General features: G+C 49.3%; 1 protein-coding gene across 3 annotated transcripts in view; it reads right to left on the reverse strand.

Annotated features, from left to right (window-relative positions):
- Positions 1–26471, reverse strand: part of LLGL2 (LLGL scribble cell polarity complex component 2) — a 908486-nt gene that overhangs the window by 551595 nt on the left and 330420 nt on the right. For all 3 annotated transcript variants that reach the window (XM_069654770.1, XM_069654772.1, XM_069654771.1), the window contains exon 9: positions 1624–1678. In XM_069654770.1, the coding sequence (XP_069510871.1) occupies positions 1624–1678 (55 nt within the window). The remainder of the gene's footprint in view (positions 1–1623; positions 1679–26471) is intronic.

Raw genomic sequence — 26471 nt, forward strand, 5'->3', positions numbered from 1 at the left:
CCCTTTTTAACCTAAACTATTGGAGTGCCATCTAGGTTAAGCGCTCACTTCTGTCTTAACAAATAGTTGTGCTTTAACCCTGACTTGTCAGATAGTTACCAAGGGAGGTGTGTATACTTACCTGACTGTGTTTTAAATGACTTCTCATTGAGTGCTAGTGTATTTCCTAAAGTGTGTTTTAAATAAATAACTATATACTTTTTATACAAAACTCTGGTCAGGGTTGGTTTGCTCTACTGTGTTTTGACCCTATTGTGTATACTCTGCATACTGCCCTACTCTTCTTGAGAGAAGTCTGACTGCTCAGCCACAGCTACCAGGTAAATCTGGGTGGTGCAGACTGCTACCAATTGGGTTTACTGCTGCTCCTGTAGTCTTAATCTTTTTGCAGTGTTCCCCAAGAGAACTGCACAGGATTCTGCCTAACACCCGCTGTTGGTGCCAGTGAGAGGTGCACAAGAGCTGAGGGTGCAAGGTTTCTTCTGGTTGGTTCCAGGAGCAGAATGCAACCCTTGGCGACGAAGAATGGAGAAGTGCAGAGGGCACCAATGCAGACCTCTTCAGCCAACCGGAGATGGTGTCAGTCCACCGGGTGGTCCTGCGACACTTCTGAAGGCTCAGGACTGCTAGATTCTTGAGAACACGTCAAGATTGCTTGGTCCCACAAGTCTAAGCATTTAAACTCCACAAAGGGCCTTCACAGATCAGGTAGCCCAGCAGGGCTTCACCGGGTCAAACGCAGGAAGCGATGCTAGGCCTCTTTGGGAGTGTTCCACAGATCTTCAGTCGGCTGCTCTTCTACACAGGATACTTGCCTCCAAATCTGATCTGCAGAAATGGCTGCAGGAGTCCTTTTCTTATCCAAGATTCTGCCTGGAAGTCCAAGCCCACCAATCGTAAGGAGCTGCACCATTCAAACAGCCAGCAGTGGGTTTCACACATGTCCCATCCTCAGACTTTCTGGCACCACAGATGTGGAGTGGGACCAGACAGTCCCACCCCATCCCTGAAACACACACACAGAGGCATCACAAGCAGCAGCTTTCCCAGGAGTCCATGACTTTGGATTTCCAGACCTGGCAAGGTAGGAAAAGGTCCAAACAAAAATATGGCCAAAGAACAAGTGAAAATCTCATGGCATGGCCATCTAAGGGCACTAGTCACGTTCAGTACTTGTAGGCGGTAAACACGATGTGCACACTAGAAATAATGAAAAAATGGTAAAAATAGGTTTGCCACTACCAGCTTGTCTTTATATAAAAGTAACCAAAAATCACAAGTTTAAAAGATTAGGGTGATATAAAAGTATCCCCACTAGATTGTAAGTGCTGTGTGCACTATTAAAAAGTTACCAAAAAGGTAAAAGGTAAAATGTCTGAAGGACTGATCAGTTGACCCATAACAAAATGAGCAAAAGGCCAGGGGAGTGAAGCTGAACGCTTCACTTCCCTGTAAAAAGTCAGGACTGGTTAAAAAACAAAAGCAAAGAAAGTTTGGCGGTTCATAGAACTATGGAGGGAAAGGTGCCAAAAGAGAAATATTTCCTAAACGATATGGCTCATCAATCATTGCAAAAACAGTGGAATCCAACAAAACGCACATGAGATAAACTGGAACACCTACCCCTTCCTTGTGCTCTGCCAGGATATTTTTGGAATGGCCTTGCATGGAAAAGGACCTGTCAAGAGAACATAGCCATGTTAATTGATGCAAGATGATCAGTCTTTCAATTGTACACTGAACGGAGGCTTGTGAATTCTGAGGAATATTAAATTGGAAGGAGGTGGATACTACACAGGGCACGCACATTTTTAAAAATCCCCCTAGACCTGCAGGACGAGTTCCTTAGTTTACATACTCAACCTAAGAGAAAAGCACTAGGCCCATGGTGAGGGGGGACATAATATTTACTAGTGCTTTCTGTAAAATGATACAGACACCATAGCCACACTTCATACTTGGGGCAATGCTGCCCCTCAAAGGCCAGCCACGCACAGTGAAACTTTAATTTGCCATTTACTGCTAACAGACAAATGTATTCTGCAGAGACGATCTAACTGATTAATTTCTAATGTATGCTGCCAGCAGCATCCCTCGTACGAGACAATTCAGTATCCCCCTCTTCATATATACATCATATGGTCCCCAAACAAAAGCCAAGATTTTATGTTAAGACTCGAAGTTCTATTGGGCATTTATTTCCTCAAGTGGCAAAGTAACAATATAGAGCATATGTATTTAAAACAAGACCATAAAATGAAAGGGAAAAAGAAAACCCACTACAAATGTCCATCAAATAAAAAAATCTATGCGCACAGGAAATCGGGCATTTTTGATGCATCAGCAGATAAAGAACATCTATTTGTGCTGTCTTTGTTGCTGACACTGGGCCTCATTGAAAGTCTGGCAGTGCGGGAAAAAACAGGTGGTAATTCCATAACTGCCACTTTTTTGGGCAGTAACTGAATTACCACCATGTTTACCACATTGCCAAACTATAGGTTGGCCCGTAAAGTTGAGGATATCCCGCCGGCAACATGCCCGAGGTAAATCTGTCACTTTGAGGGCGATTTTCAGTGGAAATACTGTGGCATAATTTCCACTGGTGATAATTCCGCCTAAATTCATGTGGAGTCCTGCAGACTACGAAAATGCAACATAACCACTTGCAAACCCGTGACAAACCCACTGAACCAAGTGTGGTAATGGCAAGGGAGTTTGGTGGTAATTCGGTAGATTTACCACTGAATTACCAGCCCACTTATAATGAGGGCCGCTCTTTAATAGTGGTTTACTGTTTTTCTTTTATTTCAGAATTAATTACCTTTGTTTGACATATGTTTACAATTTTATTTGGGTGTTTCTAATGGCTTTGTTTGGCTATCATAGAACTTCATGCCTTATACCCCTGGTGTGTGTAATGAGTAGGACTCTGCTTAGGGCTGAGGCAGAAGCTTTTTTTGTTAATCTCACATTATCTGGTTTCTTTTTAAATGCGTTTTTGTTTTAAACTTGCAGTAGTAAGTGCCTTCTCTTAAGGTTTTCCTCTCGAAAGGTTATAGGCAGTAAGATATGGGTACAGGACTGGTGTTCGATGGTTGGTTGCAAAGCTCAGGGGCCTCGAAACTAGACTATAAAATGTCAGAGTCTGCGGTTCATTGTATACTCCCATGACTACTGGAAGATGCAAATGGTCCCATGAAACCAAGTATTTTGATTTGACTAAAGGCCATTTCGTCCGTTGTAATGTTTTGCTACTTGCAGCTCCCAAGTTAAATCGATTTAAGGGCTTCCTTTTTGGCTATGTGATTTGGAATATGCATGAAGGAATTCTCCGATTTCTTATGCAAATATCAGGGCGTTTACCTTCAGAAAGGGTCAGAAGAACAGATCGCATATGGAATTAATCCTCTGAAAATCCGGGACAGGCTTTGGGTAGTGTAGCTTTCTTCTGCGCATGATTTTATTCAGAAAGCCATTGCTTTACCATTGAATACGACACATTCCAACATTATACATTCCATTTGGGAGATGCTAGTCCAGTTCTGATTTTAACTTTGTATCCTGGGTCTTGTAGGCCAAGATTTCCCCGTTGTACATCTAGGACTACAAATCCTAGAATGCAAAGTTAAAACTAGGACTGAACTAGCTTCTCCCAAACAGAATGGATAATGTTGGCATGTTTGATGCATTGTTGGCATCCGTGTGTGTTCCTGGTCCTTGTGGTGTCATTGGTCAGCTCGCCAGAGGCACAGGGCTTCTTCAGGACTCAATACTAGAATCCATATGGGCAATCTAGGGTTCTCCCAAGATGGTGCGAGTCTACATCTCAGTTTATCCAATTCATCTAGAGACACAGATGAGGGGAAATTCATTACAAATGCAGGTAATCCTCCAACCCTGCCTTGACGCTTCATGTTCGTTCTTGATATTTATTCCCAGTCCTTGTCCTTGTCCTGCCAGCCCTCTCAGCCCCAGAACTGTCGTCATCTGCCCTCTCGAATCTCCCGCATTCCTCCTGTTCCCCCACCCTCCTGGTATTTCTGGACGCTGCATCCTTTGTGTAATTATGCACATAGAACCATAGTCGCACAGCAAAGACCCCCCCCCGCCTAAATCACTGAATCCAGCCTATGCCCTTGGGGGATTTTCTGCCTTAGAGCTTTTTCCCTCCGAAGGCCACTCCTGCAGTGGGCGTATGAAAGCCTATTGGTCACAAATCCATTGGGGAGCCAGGGTGAACACCTTTAGGGATCACCCTTTTCTCTTGAAAGAAGGAGGTAAATAAACAGAACAAGGGTACCTGCTACTACATTAGATGCATTGCCACTCCTCCTTAGAGCCCCCCCTGACCCATTCGCCACCACCGACTGGTGTACCACATCCCTGTGCCCCTCGTCGGACGACCTTCTAGCTTCACTTTGCTACTCTCACATATCGATCTGCTGTTAAACACTCCTCTGACAGACGTGGTTCACTGCCAGCTCGGTCACTGTTTTTGACACTCCTCCCTGAGGGCCAGTGGCCCTGCTACTATGATACCTACTCAGTCCTACTCTTCATTCAAATAACTCATCTGCAGGCTTTGTGTCTCTCCCCTATCCTCTCGATGACTCTTGCCACCTTCTACAGGACCCCTGGTCCGCTCTCCCTCTTCCTTTCGGAGTGGTCTGACCTCACCTCTTGTCTCCTGGCCTCTACCTCTAAGCTTCTCCTCGGAGACTTCAATATTCACCTTGACTCTCCCGATGTGGCCACTGGACTCTTCCGCAGCCTCCGACTCTCTTTCCCTCGCCATTCTTCCCTCTGGTCCCAGCCACTCAGCTGGACACACCTTGGATGCTCTCTCAGCAGACATCCTCATCACCAACCCTCTCACTACACCCCTCGCCTGGTCTGACCATGCTCTCCTGTCCTCATCTGGATCTCTTGGGTCTCCTGGCTAAGTCTCTGCCTGCATTGCCAGTCTCCTTCTCTGTCATTCGGCCGCTGAAGCGAGTGTCAGTTGCTGCTTTTGCCACCACTTTCATTCCCCCTCCCACTCGACACAGCCCTTGCTAAACTTCACCTCAAACACCCTGGATATCCTTGCCCCCATCATGAGGATCTGCATGAAGCCTGTCTCCAAGCGCAACACCTGGTATGACTCTGACCTAGCCTCTCTAAAACACAAGTGCAGAGATGCTGAACAGAAGTGGCTGGTATGAAGCTCATCCTCTGAAAGACTGGCTTTCCGCCCACTCCAAAGGCAATACAGACTCTGTATCCGCTTGACAACAACACGGCTGAACTGTTCAAAATCTGCAAGCAACTGGGCAATCCTACTGCAGTCTCCACTTCTCCTCTGCCACTTCCCCTCTGCACTGGCCTCCAACTTCACAACCCAAACCCAGGACATCCTGTCCTCAACCCTGCTCTATTCCACTCCCTTTCCTGCTCTCAGGCCTCCCTTTCTGCCCCCCTTGTCCCTTTCCCTCCTACTCTCCTCCTTCTCATCCATAGCACCAGATGAGGTCTCTAAACAAGTCCTTTCTATGAAAGTTTCCTCCAAACAGGTGCTCCCCTGCTCCTCCAGAAATATCAAGGACAACATTGCCTCCCTTGCTTCAGCCACTCCCTTGTGCACCCTCTCCTTAAAAAGACTTCTGCCGACTCTTCCTGCCCGGCGAACTACCGCCCAATTTCGATTACCCCCTTACTGAGAAATCTCTTGGAGAAGTTGGTCATCTCCCAACTGATCAACAACACGGAATCGGTTGGTTGTCTCCACGACCACCAGTCTGGCTTCGGGGCAGCCAGAAGCACGGAAACTGCTCTCCTGAACACCCATGAAGACCTGCTCTCAAATCTCAATTCCAACTCTCCTTACGTTCTCATCCTTCTCGATCTTTCCTCTGCCTTTTATACAGTAAATAATGCCACCCTTATAAATCGGCTCCGTTATACCCATGACATCACAGACCTGGCACTGGACTGGTCGACGTCCTACCTATCTGGATTAAGGAAAAGGAGGAGGATGAGTGGGACACTGGCCAAGGAAAGGAGGAGGAGGAGGAGGAGGAGGAAGAGGACACCGACCAAGGCAAAGGAGGGGGGGGGGCGACCAAGGCAAAGGAGGAGGTGGAGGAGGGGGACACCGACCAAGGCAAAAGAGGAGGAGGTGGTGGAGGTGGAAGAGGGGGGACATCGACCAAGGCGGAGGAGGAGGAATGGGACACCAACCAAGGCAAAGGAGGAGGAGGAGGAGGAGGAGGAGGAGTGGGACACCGACCAAGGCAAAGGAGGAGGAGCAGGAGGACACCGACCACGGAAAAGGAGAAAAAGTGGGACACCGACCAAGGCAAAGGAGGAAGAGGAGGAGTGGGACACCAACCAAGGCAAAGGAGGAGGAGGAGGAGCAGGAGGAGGAGGAGGAGGAGGAGGAGGAGCAGGAGGAGCAGTAGTGGGCCACTGACCAAGGCGGAGGAGGAGCTGGACACCGACCAAGGCAAAGGAGGAGGATGTGGTGGAGGAGGGGGGGGGGGGTGGACCGACCAAGGCAAAGGAGGAGGTGGAGGAGGGGTACACCGACCAAGGCAAAGGAGGAGGAGGAGGAGGAGTAGGGACACCGACCAAGGCAAAGGAGGAGAAGGAGGAGGAGGAGGACACCGACCACGGAAAAGGAGAAGAAGTGGGACACTGACAAGGCAAAGGAGGAGGAGGAGTGGGACACTGACCAAGGCAGAGGAGGAGGAGTGGGACACCGATCAAGGCGGAGGAGGAGGAGTGGGACACCGATCAAGGCGGAGGAGGAGGAGTGGGACACCGATTAAGGTGGAGGAGGAGGAGGAGGAGCAGGAGGAGGACACCGACCAAGACAGATGAGGAGGAGGGGGACACCAACCAAAGCGGAGGAGGAGGAGTGGGACACCGATCAAGGCGGAGGAAGAGTGGGACACCGATCAAGGTGGAGGAGGAGGAGTGGGACACTGATCAAGGTGGAGGAGGAGGAGTGGGACACCGATCAAGGTGGAGGAGGAGGAGGAGGAGTGGGACACCGATCCAGGTGGAGGAGGAGGAGGAGGAGGAGGAGTGGGACACCTATCCAGGTGGAGGAGGAGGAGGAGTGGGACACCGATCCAGGAGGAGGAGGAGTGGGACACCGATCCAGGTGGAGGAGGAGGAGGAGGAGTGGGACACCGATCCAGGTGGAGGAGGAGGAGGAGGAGTGGGACACCGATCCAGGTGGAGGAGGAGGAGGAGGAGGAGGAGGAGGAGGAGGAGTGGGACACCGATCCAGGTGGAGGAGGAGGAGTGGGACACCGACCAAAGCGGAGGAGGGGGACACCGATCAAGCAGGAGGAGGAGTGGGACACCGATCAAGGTGGAGGAGGAGGAGCAGGACACCGACCAAGGCGGAGGAGGAGGAGAAGGAGGAGCAGGGCACTGACCAAGGCAGAGGAGGAGGAGGAGCAGGACACCGACCAAGGCAGAGGAGGAGGAGGAGCAGGAGCAGGAGACCGACCAAGGCAGAGGAGGAGGAGCAGGTCACTGACCAAGGCAAAGGAGGAGGAGCCAGGTCACTGACCAAGGCAAAGGAGGAGGAGCTGGACACTGACCAAGGCAAAGGAGGAGGAGTGGGACACTGACCAAGGCAAAGGAGGAGGAGGAGACTGACCACGGAAAAGGAGAAAAAGCGGGACACAGACCACGGAAAAGGAGAAAAAGTGGGAAAGAAGAACAAGTGGGACACAGACCACGGAAAAGGAGAAAAGGTGGGACACCGACCAAGGCAAAGGAGGAGGAGGAGGAGTGGGACACCAACCAAGGCAAAGGAGGAGGAGGAGGAGCAGTAGTGGGCCACTGACCAAGGCGGAGGAGGAGCTGGACACCGACCAAGGCGGAGAAGGAGGAGGAGGAGGAGGAGGAGTGGGACACTGACCAAGGCAAAGGAGGAGGACACCGACCAAGGCAAAGGAGGAGGAGGACACCGACCAAGGCAAAGGAGGAGAAGTGGGACACCGACCACTGAAAAGGAGGAGGAGGAGGAGGAGGACGGGGACACTGACCAAGGCTGAGGAGGAGGAGGAGGAGGAGGAGCGGGACACTGACCAAGGCAGAGGAGGAGGAGTGGGACACCGACCAAGGCAGAGGAGGAGGAGTGGGACACCGACCAAGGCAGAGGCGGAGGAGTGGGACACCGACCAAGGCAGAGGAAGAGTGGGACACCGACCAAGGCAGAGGAAGAGTGGGACACCGACCAAGGCAGAGGAAGAGTGGGACACCGACCAAGGCAGAGAAAGAGTGGGACACCGACCAAGGCAGAGAAAGAGTGGGACACCGACCAAGGCAGAGGAAGAGTGGGACACCGACCAAGGCAGAGAAAGAGTGGGACACCGACCAAGGCAGAGAAAGAGTGGGACACCGATCAAGGAGGAGGAGGAGTGGGACACCGATCAAGGTGGAGGAGGAAGGGGAGGAGGAGGAGGAGAAGGAGGAGGAGGACACCGATCAAGACAGAGGAGAAGTAGGGGGACACCGACCAAAGCGGAGGAAGAGGAGGAGTGGGACACAGATCAAGGCAGAGGAGGAGTGGGACACCGATCAAGGTGGAGGAGGAGCAGGACGAGCAGGACACCGACCAAGGCAGAGGAGGAGGAGCAGGACACCGACCAAGGAAGGAGGAGGAGCAGGACACTGACCAAGGCGGAGGAGGAGGAGCAGGACACCGATCAAGGCAGAGGAGCAGGACACCGACCAAGGCAAAGGAGGAGGAGCAGGATACCGACCAAGGCAAAGGAGGAGGAGTGGGACACCGACCAAGGCAAAAGGAGGAGGAGTGGGACACCGACCAAGGCAAAGGAGGAGGCGTGGGACACCGAACCAGGCAAAGGAGGAGGCGTGGGACATTGGCCAAGGCGAAGAAGGGCTGGGACTCGAGAAGAATGGCTTGGAAAAAGGACTAGGCATGAGAGGGAGACTAACTCAGACTCCAAAAATTGCTTTATGTTACAGGGTTCTGCTGTTTTATGTTTATTTCTGCCTCTTCCGAGATACACTGGCAGAAGAAAAAATGGTGGGATCCAGGACCCAAACCAGTTGACAGAGTAAATGTGCATCAGGAAGAAAAAAAAAAGGACGGAATTACAAGGTTTCCTTACACCAGTCAGAAAACCCATATCCACACCAAAACAAAAGTTGAAAATGATCTGTACAACAAGCATCCCGTTTTCTTACTTGATGCAAGCTTTTATATAATAGGCAAAGGTTTAACAAAAATCCGATCTTGACACAAGCAGGTCTCAAAGTAGGAATAGGAACTATTGACCACATATTTGGATTGCATCTACGTATCACTAAATACAAGAAGGTCAGAGGTGTTGGACTGTCTATTCATCTTTATTGAAGGCAGCTTTTGATTTTGTTAATCAAAAACTGTTGTGGCAATCACTGGCTAAAGAAGGGATGAATCAAGCACTTCTAGACATTAACCTATTTCACCAAATAAACTCTGCATGTGTTTGTTTTGCTTTAAATATCAATCGGTCCGAGGAGCGGTCTCCCTCCAGGAGACCTTTTGGAATCACAATACACAAGGCAAGGGCTTGTCCTGGCCACTACCTTTTTCATATTTATCTTCAGAGGTTAAGGTTGAGTGCTGCAACTATTGGGGCCAATAGAGCAGGAATTGCTTTTTACAGGCAATTATGTATTAATTTTCCACAAGAGAGATGGCCCAAAAGGGACTATTAGAGGTATAAGTGTTTTATTGTAAGCAAAAGACACGTTCTACATTTTGGGGGGACAAACTTTGAAGGAGGAGGGCCGGAGTGTTATGGGTAGATGGGTTAATCCGCAGGGTTGGTCTTTGTGGCGCCGTTGGCGTCATATTGCCAGGATTCATGTGCATTCACCCAAGTTGGCTCCCGCACCGCAGACTGACTGTGCCGTTTCTTTGGACTACTTGGATTACGCTCCGCCCCTCCGTTCCGGAACAGTACTTCCAGCTTGGACTCGGACACAATATTGCGTTGCTACTGATTACAGGAGCCACGCTTCGTGAGTATCGCTTACTAGGCATTCTTAGCGCTTTGTTCTATCACAGAAATCCCTCATTACCATTCCTTTTTTCTTCTATTAGGAATGCGCTCCTCTTCCCTGCATACAGCGGTGACCCGCTCAACAAATCTCTCTCTCTCAAAGAAGTCTTCCGGGATTCCTTCTAACACAGTAGGCATAATTTCCAAATCATCTCTACTTCTCTCGAATCCCACCATCCTAGACTTACCTTTCCTATTGTTCCTCATTTAGACCAATACTCTCACCTCCGAAATACGGACCACAACATCCAGCAGTCATTACGGTTCTCTTGCGAAACCTGTCTCCGGAATCTTACTATTTCCATAGCGTCGGGATCTCGGTAGGTTACTCTCTAGAAATCACGCTTTTCTTTTCTCCTCTGCTTACTCCACTATACCGGCATAATTTCTTTGTATCATCCATTAGACAATCTCCCTTCGCCTGTGGAAGAGACCCCGCCTACAGTCCTCATTAGACAACAATTAGTCTTTAGGGCAAGATTGTTTAGCGGGTTAAGATCAGAAAAGTTAATGTTGATTTATTTCCGTACTAACATGTCCTCTACCTTCTAGCCCATTCAGGAATCAGAGATTTCACACAGTACCAATCCCAGGGCTTTTCGGCAGCTTCAACACTTCGAACTCTAGCAGCAGAGGCAAGATTTCCATAGACCCCTACGTTCTCCACCACAAGGGTTTTTTCCCCACAAGGGTTTCCCTGGTGTTTTCACTCGGCATTAATTCTCGCAGAGAAAGAACGTCAGGTGAATCACTCCTATCTACTGAACATCCATTTGAAGACAAGGTTAGTGAAATTGTGTACTTGACTTGTGAACTCCTCTGTGTGGTGAAATTGTCTTATTACTCCTGTTCGAGGAGTCAGACTAGGTTCAAGAAATAACACGCAGAGCAGAAGAAAGCTGTCCCTGAAATATTTGGCTGGGGGAGAAACATTCAAGCAGATTGCCACCTTTGATTACTATGCATTTGTTATCAAATAATCTGTCATGGTTAACACATTATGAAAAACAGAAATACTTTCCAAACACTCTAGCTAGCTGGTGGTTTTATAACAAATGTTCATTACTTGACCATTAATCAAGCCATAAAACCAAGGCTGTGACCTTGCAAGATATTGGGCCGATACTTGGGTCAGCAGCTCTCTAAAGAGGACGTTCGCAAGAACTTGGTGTCATTTCATTTACTTAGAAAGAAAATCTTTGCCCATGAATCTAATGGGTCAAACTGTGGTTGGAACTAGGAGAGCCCACAGAGGAAAATAATGGAGAGTTACCTGTCCAGCAAAGCTACTAAAATAAAACAGCTCTGTTAAAGACGATACATTTTTGGGCAGAGCTTTACTTCCTCAAAAAGAAAGTCTCCCTTGTGGTAAAGGACAGCCATTGTTTAGCAATAAAATGGCTTCGCACAATCGTGAAACAAACACTTATACTATCCGAAAGCAATGTATACCACCACTTTAAACCTATTGAAGCCAAATTGAATTTAGACTCAACCCCTTTGGTGCCATTGAAACAGTTCTGCCGTTTACTGTAAACTTAATACTTTGCACAAAAGATGGCTGGCCCCAATTTTTAAAAGGAATGAAATTAGAACTTTGCTTGTTGCTCCTATTTCATATGAATCAACAGTAAATTCAAAACATGGTTTCTGGATCCTAGACTATATAGCTTTATTTCATAATGTATCTGCATTGAAGAGACCAGTGTCATAGATGGCACAAAAATCTCTCCCGGATCTTGCTGATAGTTCAAGGGTTTCATCATATTGTGTGGGGCTTAGGGATGTCCCTCTCTGGCCTGCCCACACACCTCTTCCCCAACTCAGGCTTCCATAGCGCGGCGTAGGTTCTACTGATTGGTAACCCCTACTGGCTATGATCATTTGCTTATACTAGAGGAGGTCTCCCTAAATGCAGCTAATTAATTGTGATTATTTTCGAATAAAAAAATAAAAGCTAAAAATAAAAGGAAACGCACAAGTGTTCTGGTCATGTGCAGTGTTGGTAAAAACGACAACTTGCATCTTATAAACATTCCACAAGTACGCTTGGGTATTAGCCCAAATAGACATGGTACAACAATCAAATGTTGACCTTATCCTCTTTCCCATTCTGTTGGATTGGTAAATTCTGCATTGGCCACAGTAACATTCCCCCACAAAGCCCCCGCCCCACACCCGTACGAAAGCAAGCTCCCATGCAGCCCCATAAAGTCATAGCACCCTACTCACGGTGGCCTTAAATCGGGAGAGGGTGTAAGATCATTCAGCAAATCGCCCCCAGTAAATTAATATTTCCACCTCCATGTCAATCTCATTCCGTAACACTTCTCATTCGGCCAAGCCCCCATCTTTTTATATCCGACTCCCATTGAGGGATAAGTGGGCACTTTGGACATTTCCATGATATTGCTATCCACCGTTTGGCCAAACAGTCAAAAATTGGCAATCTTTTTCATATGTTTCTCTTTCTTGCTGCTCAGTAATCTGCCCAACTAGCATAAAGACAGGTTACATTCATTTGAGCTGTGAAGTAATGTGTTATTCCTAGCTATCTCTACCATCCAATATCAATGGATCACTGGGCATTCCCAAACCATATTCCAAACATCTGCTGAGACGTGCCTGCATCTGAGGCACACATGGTGCTGCGTCTGGGGCACACACAAGCCATCTCTGGGGCAATGACGTGCTACCTCGCTGGAGTCATATAGACACAGTGGAAGAAATTAAACGTAAAAAGTTTAAATCTGGCGTTTCTTTTTTTTTTTCAAATATATGTTCACACATCATGAGCCACTTGTTCTGATATTGTATATCCCAGATAATTTTTCCATTTCCTCTTAATCTCTGGATCAGGTGTAGGCCTCCCGTGTAAGAACACTTTATAGATCTGCGAAAGGGTTCCTTTCCCTTCTCCCATCAAAAAAAGCCCCTGGAGCAATAGGGTATGGTTTGGCTCCTCTGGTATAACCGTGCACAAGTTACTTACCTGTAACTATTGTTCTCAAGCATGGATCTGGCATGGATTCACATGCTCATGAATATTCCACGTCGGGCTGGGAATCCTCGGTAAAAGAAAAAACAGTTGACTTTCACACTGTATTTCTCCTCCAAACCAATCACTGTCCGCTGGGTCATACTGCCCCCATCCAATGACAGTCCTCTCCCTATGCCCAGCCTCTGGCCACCATCTTCAGATTATTTGCGCACGCTTCAGTGTTGGGAGTCCACGGGTTGCTCTCCGAACTATTTGGTACCGGTTTCAAAAGTTTTAGCAGAAAAGTTCCATTTTTGTTCCATCGGAGCCCATGTGCTCCTATCTTCATTGGCCGGCAACGGGGATCCGTTGTCAGTAAAGTTGCGTGCCCCTCAAGGGTGGTTCTTTGTCAAAGTTTCTGGAAGAACATCCGAACATGGAGAAGAAAAAGGAGGTAAGCACACTTTTCAGGCCCTGCACCCAATGCAGGCTAAGGAACGTCTTTGTGGAGGACAAACATCAGAAGTTGAAGTATGTGTACTGCCTGAACCCAGACCACAACGAGGATGGGTGCAAGATATGCATGGGCTTCTCGAAGAAAGACCGGTTTAGCAGGCTGGCGGCATGGCTAAAGTCTAGCACCTCTGACCCGTGCTCTGAGCAGGGTCATGCCTCAGCCAGGACCGATCGTCCCGAAGAGGAGGTCCTTTGAGGATGCCCCATCCGTGAGGGTCCAAGAGAAGGCCAAGAGCCGCAGGAACGATTCCGGGTCCCAGGTCGGATAGACCGGGATCGCCATCCACCTCATCAGCCAGGAGGCCACACTGACAGGCTGAGTAGGTCCGGATACGAAATCTGCCTCGGCCATGCCGGGGCGATGAGCATCATCTTGCACCGACACTGTCCGAGTGTGCTGATCACACGTAGTAGGATAGGAAACAGAGGAAAAGCATACAGAAACAGACTGTCACGCAGGAAGGAGAACGCATCCCCCATGCTCCTCGGTTGGTGGAATCTGCTGGCAAACCTGGCACTTAGTTTGCTGCCATAGAAAAACAGGTTGATCGGGGTTCTGCCCCATTTCACAAACAGGCAGTCCACCTGATCCTGACAAAGTTTCCACTCATGGCAGGAGCGCAGTTCCCTGCCGAGGGAGTCAGTGATGGTGTTCTTGGGGCCTGCCAGGTGGAAAGGGACAAAGAACATCCCCTGTCTGATGGCCAATGCTACAAGCCCCGAGCTTTCTTGGAAAGTGCTGGGGATCGAGGGCCCCTTTGCTTCCTGATATAGAACATAATGGTGGTGTTGTCCGTGAAGATCCTCACCACCTTGCCTCTCAGAGATGGTAGGAAAGACTTGAGGGCCCAGAACACTACCCGTGGCTCCAGGATGTTGATGTGCAAATCCTTCTCCTCTGGTAGCCACAGACCTCTGGGCGTGTAGACGTCCGGTGTGAGCTCCCCATCCTTCCAGAGAGGCATCCGTGGTGACTGTCTCCTGGTATGGCAGGGTTTGAAAACCCGTCCCCTGTGCGATGTAGGAGCGTACCCCCCCCACCACTCTAACGCCTGCCGGACCTCCTCGTTGAGTGGGATCTTGTCTGCAAATCTCCCAGACACTTGTATCCAAAGTGCTTCCAAGAATTCCTATAGGGGTCGCATTTGCAACCTGCAGAGACGGACGAGGTAGATGCAGGACGACATCATGCCAAGCAACGACTTGGACCGAACCATGGCCGCCTTCGCTGAGGACAGTCGCTTCACCTTTCCTTGAATGGGCGCTAGTCTCTCCTCCGAGGGGAATGCTAGGCAAGCCACTGTGTTGAGTTTGGCGCAGAGGAACATTGAGTTCTGTGATGGTGTTAAGCAGGACTTCGGATAGTTTATGAGCACCCCAGTTCCGTCAGTAGCCGGACGGTCTCATTCGTGTGCTCATTGGCCCGGTCGCGGGCGCTTATCTACCAATCGTCCAGGTACAGGAATAAGTGCATGCAGGTGGGCCGCCACCAGCGCCAGGCATTATGTAAACACCCTTGGGGCTGACTTTAAGCCAAATGGTAGGGCCTTGAACTGGTAGCGTTGGCCTTGTACCACGAACCGTAGGAACTTCCGATATTTCCTGTGTATAGAGACATGGAAGTACACATCCTGTTGGTCCAACAACGTCAAGAAATCCCTTTCCTCCAGTTGGCCGAGCACGTGTTGCAATGTGACCATGCTGAATTTTGGGGATTTCAAGTACTTGTTTAGACGGCGCAGGTGCAGGATGCGTCTCCAACCCCCTGTCTTCTTTCTGACCAAAAATTATCTGGAATAGACTCCAGAGCCCCGGAGCCATTGGGGAACAAGCTCCATCGCCCCCTTCCGTAATATGGCTTGCACTTCTTCAGGAGCTGAGGGATGTGCTGCTCCCGACGGGGAACCAGTGGAATTTGAGGGCACCTGTGTTGGAACTCCAAGGTGTGTCCCTCGGCGAGTGCGTATAGCATCCATCTGTCAGTGGTGATCATCTTCCACTCGCTGATGAACCTCGTCCGCCGGCCTCCCACCCACGAGTGGGGGCCCGATGGCTTGACCAGTTCAGGCTTGCTTGGGTGCCAGCACCCTGCCATGTGGGCGACGCTGACCTTTGCTACCATAGGTGTGGGAGCGAACCCTGTAGGCTTCCTGAGTGGAGGATCGGGGAGGTTGCCCTTATCAGGTGGAGTATCCCTTGGATGATCTGCTCGATTTTCCCATGGAGGAGCAAAAAGACGACGAGCAATGCTGCTGCAGAGTGACGAGGGAAAGTGCCATTGCTGTGTCTGGGATTCGTCGACCGCCTTCCTGAACAGATTTTGGCTTTCAAAAGGCATATCCAGCATCTTTGGTTTGTGGTCTTCAACCATCCCTGCTGATGAAGGGAAACTCCATTTTCCATCTGTCGGAAGCATGCGTCAGCAATGTCCACTGCCACCATAATGGCATGGTCCGACGCCACGTCCTCTTCCTGAATGAGGGCGAGAGCCTCCGTTTTCTTGTTGTCAGGGAGGAATTCCAGGATAGGACCCAGCTTGTACCAAAGCTCCTGGTCGTATGGGGAGAAGATAGCCAGAACATCAGCCGCCTTGATCGTGGATGCCTCTGTATAAATTATGACTCTCTTCCCCCATGGCGTCCATCTTCTTCCCTTCGTTGTCCGGGGGGGAGGGGGACTGATGATGCAGAGGCCGGGTTTGCTGAACATTACCTTGCGGCGGCCGATACTAACAAGTCGGGCGACGGTTGTGACCTCAAGCACTTGGGTGCGGAGACCAGCACACTATATTTCTTCTCCAACCTGTCTCGTTTGGTTGGAGCTGTGCATGGGTTTTTCATGAGGGCTAGAACTGCCTCCCAAATGTCGTCCAAGAAGGGTATCACCATGATAGTCTTCTTCTTGGACTCCCATTGCGGATATGGGAAGCCCTCCTTCTTGGTTTCCTCAGGCACCAGCTGAACAGCTCGACGGTCCTGGAGATCGAGTGGAATGATCACACCTCTTCTGGTGGAGAGCCTCTATGAGGGGCGTCCAGGTGCAGTGATTTGTCGTCTGCCGGGATGCAGTGTTCATCTTCCTCGGTTTCTGTGGCAGTGTCCGTGTATGTATACGCGTCCACTGGTGGAGTCGGGTCCCGAAGTGGTGGATGAGGCTGATGCAGTGGCATCGGGGCCTGCAGTACAACAGGTGCCGGTGCTGATGGCAACCTCTGCAGGATCTCCGTCACTAGGGTGGGGAGAGTTCATACGATGTCCATGGTTACTTCCGCCGGCTGTGGAGGGAATGATGGAGTACTAGGGCCTGCGCCGCCGTCTTCTTCGTGGACTGTATGGATGGACGCTTGGTCGTCATCGTCCATGGATGAGATGTCCATTGGGTGAACGTAAGCCTTTGAGGACTCCTTTGGGGCCTCTTGCCGCCCTGCCCCATTTCCCTCCTGAGGGCTGTGTGCTGGGACCTTAGCCGGTGCTTCCCCCCCCACAGGGGTGCCCGCAGCCTTCGTCGCTGCCTCAGCGGCCGTGTCGCACCTGGGAGGCAGGGATACTCTGAGCTGTAGGGGCCTCCCTAGTCGGGTCGGTACCCCCTGCCGTAGCTGTTACCCCAGAGTGTGTCGACGAAGTGGTCGACAGAGTCTTCAGCTGCATTCGATGAGCCTGCTGTAAGGCCGCCTTCTCTTCCTCCGGCCTCTGTTTCTCTGATTTGTCCCGTAACTTGGCCAAGGTGGAGGACTTCCTCTTTCAGGAGGAACCCGATGGTAGGTTGGCTGATTAAGCGGACGGCGATGGCGATGTTTCCGACCTGGAACCCGAATCAGCGGCGAACCCGGTGGAATTGGTCTTGCGGCTCTTGGCCTTCTCTTGGACCCCCACGGATGGGGCATTCTCAAAGGACTTAGACCTCCTCCTACATTGAGACCACTCCTCGGACCGACCGGTCCTGGGTGAGCCATGACTGTGCTCTGAGCACGGGTCAGAGGCCTTGCTCGACTTGGGTCATGCCCGTCAGCCTGCTATACCTGTCTTTCTTTGTTTTCTTCAAGAAACCCACATTGGGAGCAGGGCCTGAAGTGTCCTTACTTCCTTTTTCTCCTCCTTCATGGATGGAGGGCACGAAGTAGGCCCAAGATGGCCTTCTACAAACGTTGACGACAAAGAACCGCCCTGGAAGGGCAAGCAACTTTACCGGCAACGTAGCCCTGTTGTCGACCGATGAAGAAAGGAGCACACAGGCTCTGATGGAACAAAAATAGAACTTTTCCTGCAAAAAATGTTGAACCAGTGCAAAATAGCTCAGAGAGCAACTCCAGGACTCCCAACACTGAAGCGTGCGGTAAAAATCTTAAAATGGCTGCCAGAGGCAGGCTTAGGGAGAGGACTGTCACTGGATGGGGGCAGTATGACCCAGAGGACATTGATTGGATTAGAGGAGAAGAACAAGTTACTTCTTACATTGTAACGTTCTTTCAACGGGATGTTCCTCCGACGTATTCCTTATCTTTGATAATAAGTTTCCAGCTTGCTGGCCTCGGAAATTTGTTCTCTGTAGCGGGCGCTGCACGTCAACGTCTCCCAAGTCGATGTCCCTCGACGGCCACCGTATCGGCGCCGACGTCACCATGCCCATAAATAGCCACGCACGGCATCCGTTGCTCAGTTCCGTTTTGTAGCATAAGAAAAGTCATGCCTGAATTGGTTATTGACCTTGAAGGAGCGTAAGCTGCAACCACAAGGGAAGTATTACTGTGGGGATGGATGGGAGGGGCGATAAGGAATACGTCGGAGAAACATCCCGTCGGAAGAACGTTACAAGGTAAGAAGCAACTTGTTCTTCGAAGGGATTGTGTCCTCCGACGTATTCCTCATCTTTGATAGACTCCCATAGCAGTGGCATGTAATTGGAGGTGGGAGTAAGAATGTTATGTATCCCTTTAGGGATGGACCGAATGTAATACGGCCTTGCCAAATCTGGTCTCTTGACTAGTGGAGGAATCCAGGTTGTAAAATTTTGTGAATGTATGTGCGGACGACCATGTGGCAGCCGCACATATGTCTCTGACCGGTACCCCTCTTTGGAGAGCTGAAAAGGCTGCGATACCCCTAGTTGAATGAGCCCTAAGATTTTGGGGTGGCTCTTTCCCTGCCAGTTCGTAACATTCCAAAATGGCCAAAAGAATCCACCTGGAAATGGTTTGTTTTGTTATGGATAGTCCCAACTTGTGACCCGCGTATCCTACAAACAGTTGGTCTGTTGCCTGATCCTAGCCATTCTGCGGATGTAAAAACTTAGAGGTCGCCTTGGGTCCAGCCTATGTAGCCTTTCTTCCTCTTTCCCCGGATGGGGAGGAGGGTAGAACTAAGTTAAGGTAATTTTTGGAGTAACATGAAATTCAGAAACCACCTTCGGGAGGAAATTAGGCTTCACCTGTAGGACAACTTTGTCCTTGTGGAAAATTGTATGTGGGGGTTTACAGGAGAGAGCTTGTAGCTCGCTCACCCTCCTAGCAGATGTTAGTGCTACCAATAGGACAGTTTTAAGCATGAGAACTCTCAGCGAACAAGAGTGAAGTGGTTCGAGTGGAGTGCCCATTAGGAAGTTTAAGACTAAATTTAAGTCCCATAAGGGAACCTGGAATGGTTTTGGAGGATGCACATTAGTTAATCCTTTGAGAAATTGTATCACTAGAGGTAGTTTGAAATACAATGGTTCCTCCGCAGTGCGCTTGAAGATTGAAAGCGCTGCGAGATAGCCTTTTACAGTGCCAACTTGAAGGCCTGAGTTTGCCAAGTAGAGTAGAAACGATAACACTGTTGGTGTACGACATGAAAAAGGGTCGATATTCTCTTCCCTACACCAGCTGCAAAATTTGTTCCAACGGCAGCGGTATAAAGACTTTGTTGCTGGCCTTCTGGCCGAAAGCAACACCTCCATGACGTCATCAGGGAGATCCCAATCCTTGTACCTCACCCTTTCAGAAGCCAAGCGTGAAGGTTGAGGGTTCCGGTGTCTGGATGGAGAACCTGACCTCCCTTCTGCGAGAGAAGATTCTCTTTGAGTGGAAGACGGATTGGAGGGCAGATGGACATATCTAGAAGGTCCGGGTACCACGTTCTCCTGGCCCAGTCCGGGGCAATTAGGATCATGGTTTTCCGGAATCTTCTCAACCTCCTGATCATTTGAGGAATAACAGGGACTGGTGGAAACGCGTACAGGAGTGGAAACTCCCAGTCCACTACGAACGCGTCCCCTGGAGCTCTCGGGGGAAATTCCCTTGAACAGAACAGATCGGACTTCCTGTTGGTGCTTGTGGCAAACAGATCCACCTGAGGGGTTCCGCAGAGGGCGAAGATCTCCTGAAGCACTTCCTGACCTAGTTCCCACTCGTGGGAGGCTGTGCCCTGCCTGCTCAGAGCGCCCGCCGTCAAGTTCTTCTCTCCGGCTAGGTGAACTGCCGATAGAGAGATTCCTTCCCGAATTGCCCAAAACCAGAGCTGCATTGCCTCTCTGCACAGTGGCAGTGACCCTACGCCTCCTCTTTTGTTGAGGTAGTGCATGGCCACCGTGTTGTCCGTCATTATCAGGACATTTCTCCCCTGTACTGATGGCAGGAAAGCTTTCAGCGCTAGTCTGATCGCTCTCAGCTCCAATAGGTTGATGTGTAGTCTGGACTCCGATGGAGACCAACGACCGCTGATGGTCAAGTCGTTGGCATGGGCTCCCCACCCCGTGAGTGAGGCGTCCGACTACTGTTATCTCCGGCCATGGTTGCCAAAACAGTTCTCCTTTCAAGATGTTCTCTGGGTAGGCCCATCATTGAAGGTCGCGGGCTACTTTGTCCGGAATCCAGAGGAGATCTGTCATTCTCCCTGAGAATTGCGACCACTGAGTTCTCAGTGCCCACTGAAGAGATCTCATTCTCAGGCGAGCCTCTGGCACAAGGAAGATGCACAATGCCATGAGGCCTAGCAACCTCAAAAGTCAAAGGCTGGGAGACGTTGGGCATTTTGAAACTTGTTGACCATCTGCAGAATATCTTGAGCCTTCACCTCTGGTGGCGAGGCTTTTCCCAGGGAAGTGTCCAGGACCGCTCCAATGAATTAGAGTCTCTGTGATGGCATCATCTGTGACTTCTTTAAATTGAGGGAGAACCCTAGTTTGTGAAGGAAGTGGCAGACATAATCTAGCTGGATCTGAGCTTGTTCCGAAGATACAGCCCTGATCAGCCAATCGTCCAGGTAGGGGTAGACGTGGATCCCTTCCCTCCTTAGACTCGCAGCCACTACCGACATTAGCTTGGTGAAGACCCTCGGGGCGGAGGTCAGCCCAAATGGCAGAACTCGAAATTGATAATGAGAGTCGCCAATTGCGAACCTCAGGTATTTCCTGTGTTTGGGATGGATTGGCACATGGAAATAAGCATTCTGAAGGTCCAGAGATACCAGCCAGTCCTGGAGCTGGAGGGCCTGAAGGATCTGAGAGAGAGTTACCATCTTGAACTTGTCCTTCCTGAGGAACTTGTTCAATTCTCGTAAGTCCAGGATGGGTCTCAGTCCTCCGTCCTTCTTTGGTATGAGAAAGTAGGGGGAGTACCAGCCCTTGTTCCTGTCCGCTACAGGTACCGGTTCTATGGCACCTTTCTCTAGCAGGTCTACAATTTCCTGCCAGAGGAGCGGATCTGGAACTTTTAGAGAGCTGTTCCCCGGTGGATGACTCTGAGGGATGTGTAGAAAGGGTAGGCAGTAACCCTGGGCAACTGTCTCCAATGCCCAAGCATCTGACGTTATAGCCTGCCATTCCGTCAGATGGCGAGTTAACCTGCCCCCTACAGGTTTCTTGTGTGGAAAGACCTCAGAGTGGTTTGCGGGCGGCTGATGCAGATGCCGAGGGTAAAGAGGCACCTGCTGCTGCTGCGGCCTTAGTACCTTTGACCCGTCCACCTTGGGTGGATCTCCTTTGGCCTCTTTGTGCCGGCTGTCCTCTGCCTTTCCCGAATGTGGAATAATAGCGAAAGGACTTTCCTCTCCCAGAGGTTCCTGAGGGGCGAAAAGGAGTTTGGCGGATAGCAGCTCCTAAAGATTTTGCTGCTGCTTTAGATGTCTGAAGCTTTTCCAGACTGTCATCAGCCTTTTTTCCGAATAATGAAGAGCCGTCAAAGGGCATATTCAAAAGTCTGGCCTGTACATCTGGAGCAAAGCCAGACTTTCGCAACCACGCATGCCTGCGGATTGTTGTACTTGCTGCCATGGCCCTGCTGATACTGTCAGCGGAATCAATGCCAGTTTGAAGTGACTCGCACATGGCATCTTTGCCATCTTTAATAATGATAAGGAAGGCTTCCTTTTCCTCTCCTTCGGGTATGCAGTCAGCCGCTGATGAAGCACACTCCCACAGTGTGTGACTGAACCTGGCGAGCGTACAGGTGGCGTTGATGGACTTCAACGCCATACTACAAGCAGAGAAGACTTTCTTTGCCATAGAATTGTACCTCTTGTCATCTCTATCCTGTGGGACAGTAGGGTAAGCGGTCCTGCTGCTTGATGAAGTTGCCGCTTGGACCACCAGGCTCTCTGGAGTCGGGTGTTTCGATAAGTATTCAAGGTCAGAAGCAGCTACCCTATACTTGGCTGATAATCTTTTATTGACAGCAGGGATAACTTCAGGAGTTTCCCAGTTAGATGCAATTTTTCTTTGTAAGGCTGTATGGAAGGGGACCACAGGATCCTCCTGTGGACCTTTGTCTAATATGTCTGTCAGGTCATCCTGTTGAAAAACAGGTGAGGGCGCAGACCAACCCATGAATTCAATAATTCTTGCCATCAGGGGTCTATAGGGTGTTTCGGCATGTTCCCCTGGGTCTGGCTTAACAAAATCCACTTCTGGGGAAGTGTCCAGCCGACTTGCCTCATGTAATGACTCCTGTAGGTCTTTCAACCTTTTTTCCTCAGAGGTAAAATCCTCTGAAACAGGTAGTGTGGTCCTCTGCAACTCGAAGGTTTCCTGGTCAGAATCTTCCCCTTCTTCATAAATTGAAGATAATCCAGGGTACTCCGACCTCTGAAATGGTATAAAACCCATTTCTAAGGCAGAAGGAGCCAAATTCGTCATTATTGGGCGAGAAAACGTCGATGTCGTCAACGCCGATGTGACAGGCTTCGAAGGCGCCGAAAAAACCGGAAGAGGCCTCGAAGAACTCAAGAGGATCGGGATCCTACTCGAGGACATCGACGACGGTCTCGGCATTGTGCCGGAGGCTCTTGGAATCACCGTTGGCTGTGGAGTAGCCATGGTCTTCTCTTTCATCAGCATCGATGTCGACGATGGCGTCAAGTCCATCGACCGATGCGTCGAAGAACCCTTCGACAACGGTGTCGATGGCGCCGATCCATGCGTCGAAGGGATCTTCGACGACATCGAAGACGGTGCCTTCTTACCCGATGGCCCGTGGCGCTCTCGGGTGGAATTTTTCGCCGGGTGCTGCGACTCATGGCGTTTTGATTTTTTGGGTTTTTCACCCGGGGTATCACCCTCAGCTGTCTTCGAGGGGGGCGAGGCCGCTTTCTCGAAGACGCTTAACATTTTCTTCCTGAATTCCTCCCACTCAGCCTGAGAGCTGTGTTTTGTGGGGCAGGAGATCCTTTCTGGGGAAACAGAAGACGAGGAAGGGGATCTTCAACGTCTCTTCTTTGAGTGTCTTGATCTCGACGAATGGTGGGAGCTACTTCAAGATCTAGAATGGGAATGTTTTCGAAGGCGAGGAGACAAATGCCTCGACTCGGCCGAAGAAACCTTCGCGGAGGTTTTCACTGACTTACCTCTCTCGAGCTTCCCCTTGCACTCCTTCGAGGCTTTCGTCGTCATGGACATGCAGTCCTCACACTCCGAACAATGGTGCTCGGTTCCCAAGCACCACAAGTAGATCCTGTGTGGATCCGTTATCGACATTTTTTTACCGCAGTCTCGACATTTTTTTAAGCCGGATCGCGTCGTTGTCGGTTCCGATGAAGATGCCATCGAGAACGAGTTGGTATATTTCGAGTAGATGTAGATTAGTTATCTGACTGAACTGAGCAACGATGTTCCGAGGCCCCGTGAAGCGCGGAAAAACAGAACTGAGCAACGGACGCCGCACGTGGCTATTTACGGGCATGGTGACGTCGGCGCCGATACGGTGGCCGTCGAAGGACATCGACTCGCGGACGTCGACGCGCAGCGCCCTCTACAGAGAAAAAATGTACGAGGCCAGCAAGCTGGAAACGTATTATCAAAGATAAGGAATACGTCGGAGGACACAATCCCTTCGAAATAGAGTTTTAAAGTGGAAGTGAAACTGTTTTTTCTTTTACCGAGGATTCCCAGCCTGATAACGTGCATGAATGTGGAGGAGGAACTTGGCCATTATCCCTACCATATGAGCATAGTTAAAAAAGTATCTACGTGGCATATCATATTCCCCTACCCATTGAGGGGAGATCCGTGAACAGTCCCTACAATAATTCCCTTGCGAGCCACACCCTTTCAATAGCAAGGTGGGAAGACCCATTTCCTTGAATGTCTCGAACAGGACTTTCTCTAATCCAATCGGTAAATCAAAGGCCCCCATTCAAAGTTGGACCAGAAGTCTCTTCCAGGCATTCTGTACTATGCTTATCATCAAGTGTACCCTTCACCCCCTCCGCCCCACATTAATTCAACCCTTTGCGATATTTTGGAAGGGCCCCCTGATAACATGCCAACCTAGCCTTTAGGTGAATCATTCCAGTGTAGCTCATGTTGCAATTGGGTGGCACGGTAATACAATTCATAGTCCAGAAGGGACAAACCGCCTTCCTGGTAGGGCCTCTGCAGCGTTAATACTACCACTTTCCGCCTACCCCAAAGCAATTAAGTGATTTTGACTCCCAACATGCGTTATCATATAAGGATATTGTTAAAAAAATACAGAGATCTAGGAAGGACTACCATTTTACACAGGGTCATGCTGCCCATAAAAGAGAGTTAGCTTCTGCCAAAAAGCCACTGTGTCTCCGATCCCAGTAAGCACTTTGCCTGTATTATATACAAACGTATTCTCAATGCCATAAAAAAATGTGCAAACCCCAGATACTTGAATGATTCATGTTTCCATTGCACCCCCCAATCCGGAAATGTGCACTGGGGCCTATGCCTCATACCGGCTAAGGGAAAAATTATGAATTTATCGCTATTAATCTGGAACTAGGACAACACTTAAAAATTGTCGAGCACCTCTAGAACAGTGGGTTGCATGCATAGAAATGGTGTGTGTGTCCACCAATCTATATACCAGCCTCAAACATGCAATTCCTGAAGTAGGGTGTTAGGTAAGATTTGCACAGAACTGGTAAATCTTTCTGACCTGGGTCAACCCCAGAACTTTTTGCTTTACTAGTGGGATTTTTTCCATAATACCTCAGTGAGTGGGAACCTTTTTCCACACTCACATAATCTTTAACTCTTTTCATGCGTGTCATTTTTTTGACTCTCCATAGTGTCCTTTTAAAGTTATCCTCTTTAACAACTTATTGGCAATAAGTGCCTGTTGTTGCTGGGTTGCCCTAAAGGCTCCACTTTTAACTTTCTTGTGCTAACCTTGGGTGAAATACAGTTCCCAAGGGTAGAAAGGATCTTTGGATCCCTTTTACATTTTGTTAAGTGAAACCAGCACACCCCACCTTATGTGGAGTGCTGGGGAAGATACAATGTATCCCCTTTCCCACTAAAACTGTAACAATTCTGTTACAGTGACAAGTTTACTGTCAATGGCTGGTGGCAGTGATACCTTTTATTAATTTGTTTGTTTATTTATTTTATTTCTAATGCGCTCCAGACCCGTGGGTAGAAGGGCGCAACAGGTAGGATAATGCGAAGCTTACAAAGTTACAAATTATACAGGATACAGTAAAATTATACAAATTATACAAGATACAGTAATAATATACAAATTATACAAGATACAGTAATAGTATACAAATTATGCAAGACCGGAGTCGTAAAAGTCAGTGAATTGCATAAAAAGATGGTGCGGCTAACATATCATAATTCAGCAGGAGAAAAGGGACCAGTGTTGTGCCTGGGAATAGCGTGGACCGGTGACTAGTGGTCGTTGGACATAAAATGTTGGATGGCGTTCCTTCTAAATAGTGGGTAAGGTTGAACTGCTCTTAAGTTGTTAGGTAGTATATTCCAGGTTTTAGCAGCCTTCACAGGGAAGCTATTGCCACCAATCGTAGTTAGTTTAAATCTAGGTACTACTAGACAGTTAGTGTTGGTAGCTCTGGTTGGTCTGATAGAAGTTTGTTTCTGTATTTTGTTCATGAGGTAGCTTGGGGCGGCATTGTTGAGAGCTTTGTGCGTCAAGGAGATCATTTTTAATTGTATTTTGTGGCTTGTGGATAGCCATTTGTACTGATGTCTGGTGGCGGAAATGTGTGCTCTTTTATTTATGCCAAGCGCTGCTCGGAAGGCGTTGTTTTGGAGCGTTTGTAATTTCTGGATGGTTGATTTATTAGCACCACTATAAAGGGCATTGCAATAGTCAATCCTAGAGAGAATAAGTGCTCTGGCCAGGATCATGCAGCTATTGTTAGAGAGGAAAGGCTTACCTGCACTTATCAGTTTGCAAGTGTAGGCGGTGGTGGAAGCCAAGGATTTAAGCTGTTTATCGAATGCAAGTGTGGAATCCAAGTAGAAACAAAGGGTTTTTACTTCCTTGGAGACCCTAATAGGATTTCCATCGATATTAAAAGGAGGAGAATTCCTGGCCTAGTTTTTTGGTATTTGTGTGTGTTCCCAAGATTATCAACTCTGTCTTGTCGTCGTTCAAGCACAAGCCATGTGTGGCCATCCATGCTTGAACAAAGAGATAGACCCTGTTCACC

This window comes from Ambystoma mexicanum, chromosome 3q (genome assembly GCF_040938575.1).
Source record: "Ambystoma mexicanum isolate Mex_15411 chromosome 3q, UKY_AmexF1_1, whole genome shotgun sequence".
Classification (NCBI taxonomy): domain Eukaryota; kingdom Metazoa; phylum Chordata; class Amphibia; order Caudata; family Ambystomatidae; genus Ambystoma; species Ambystoma mexicanum.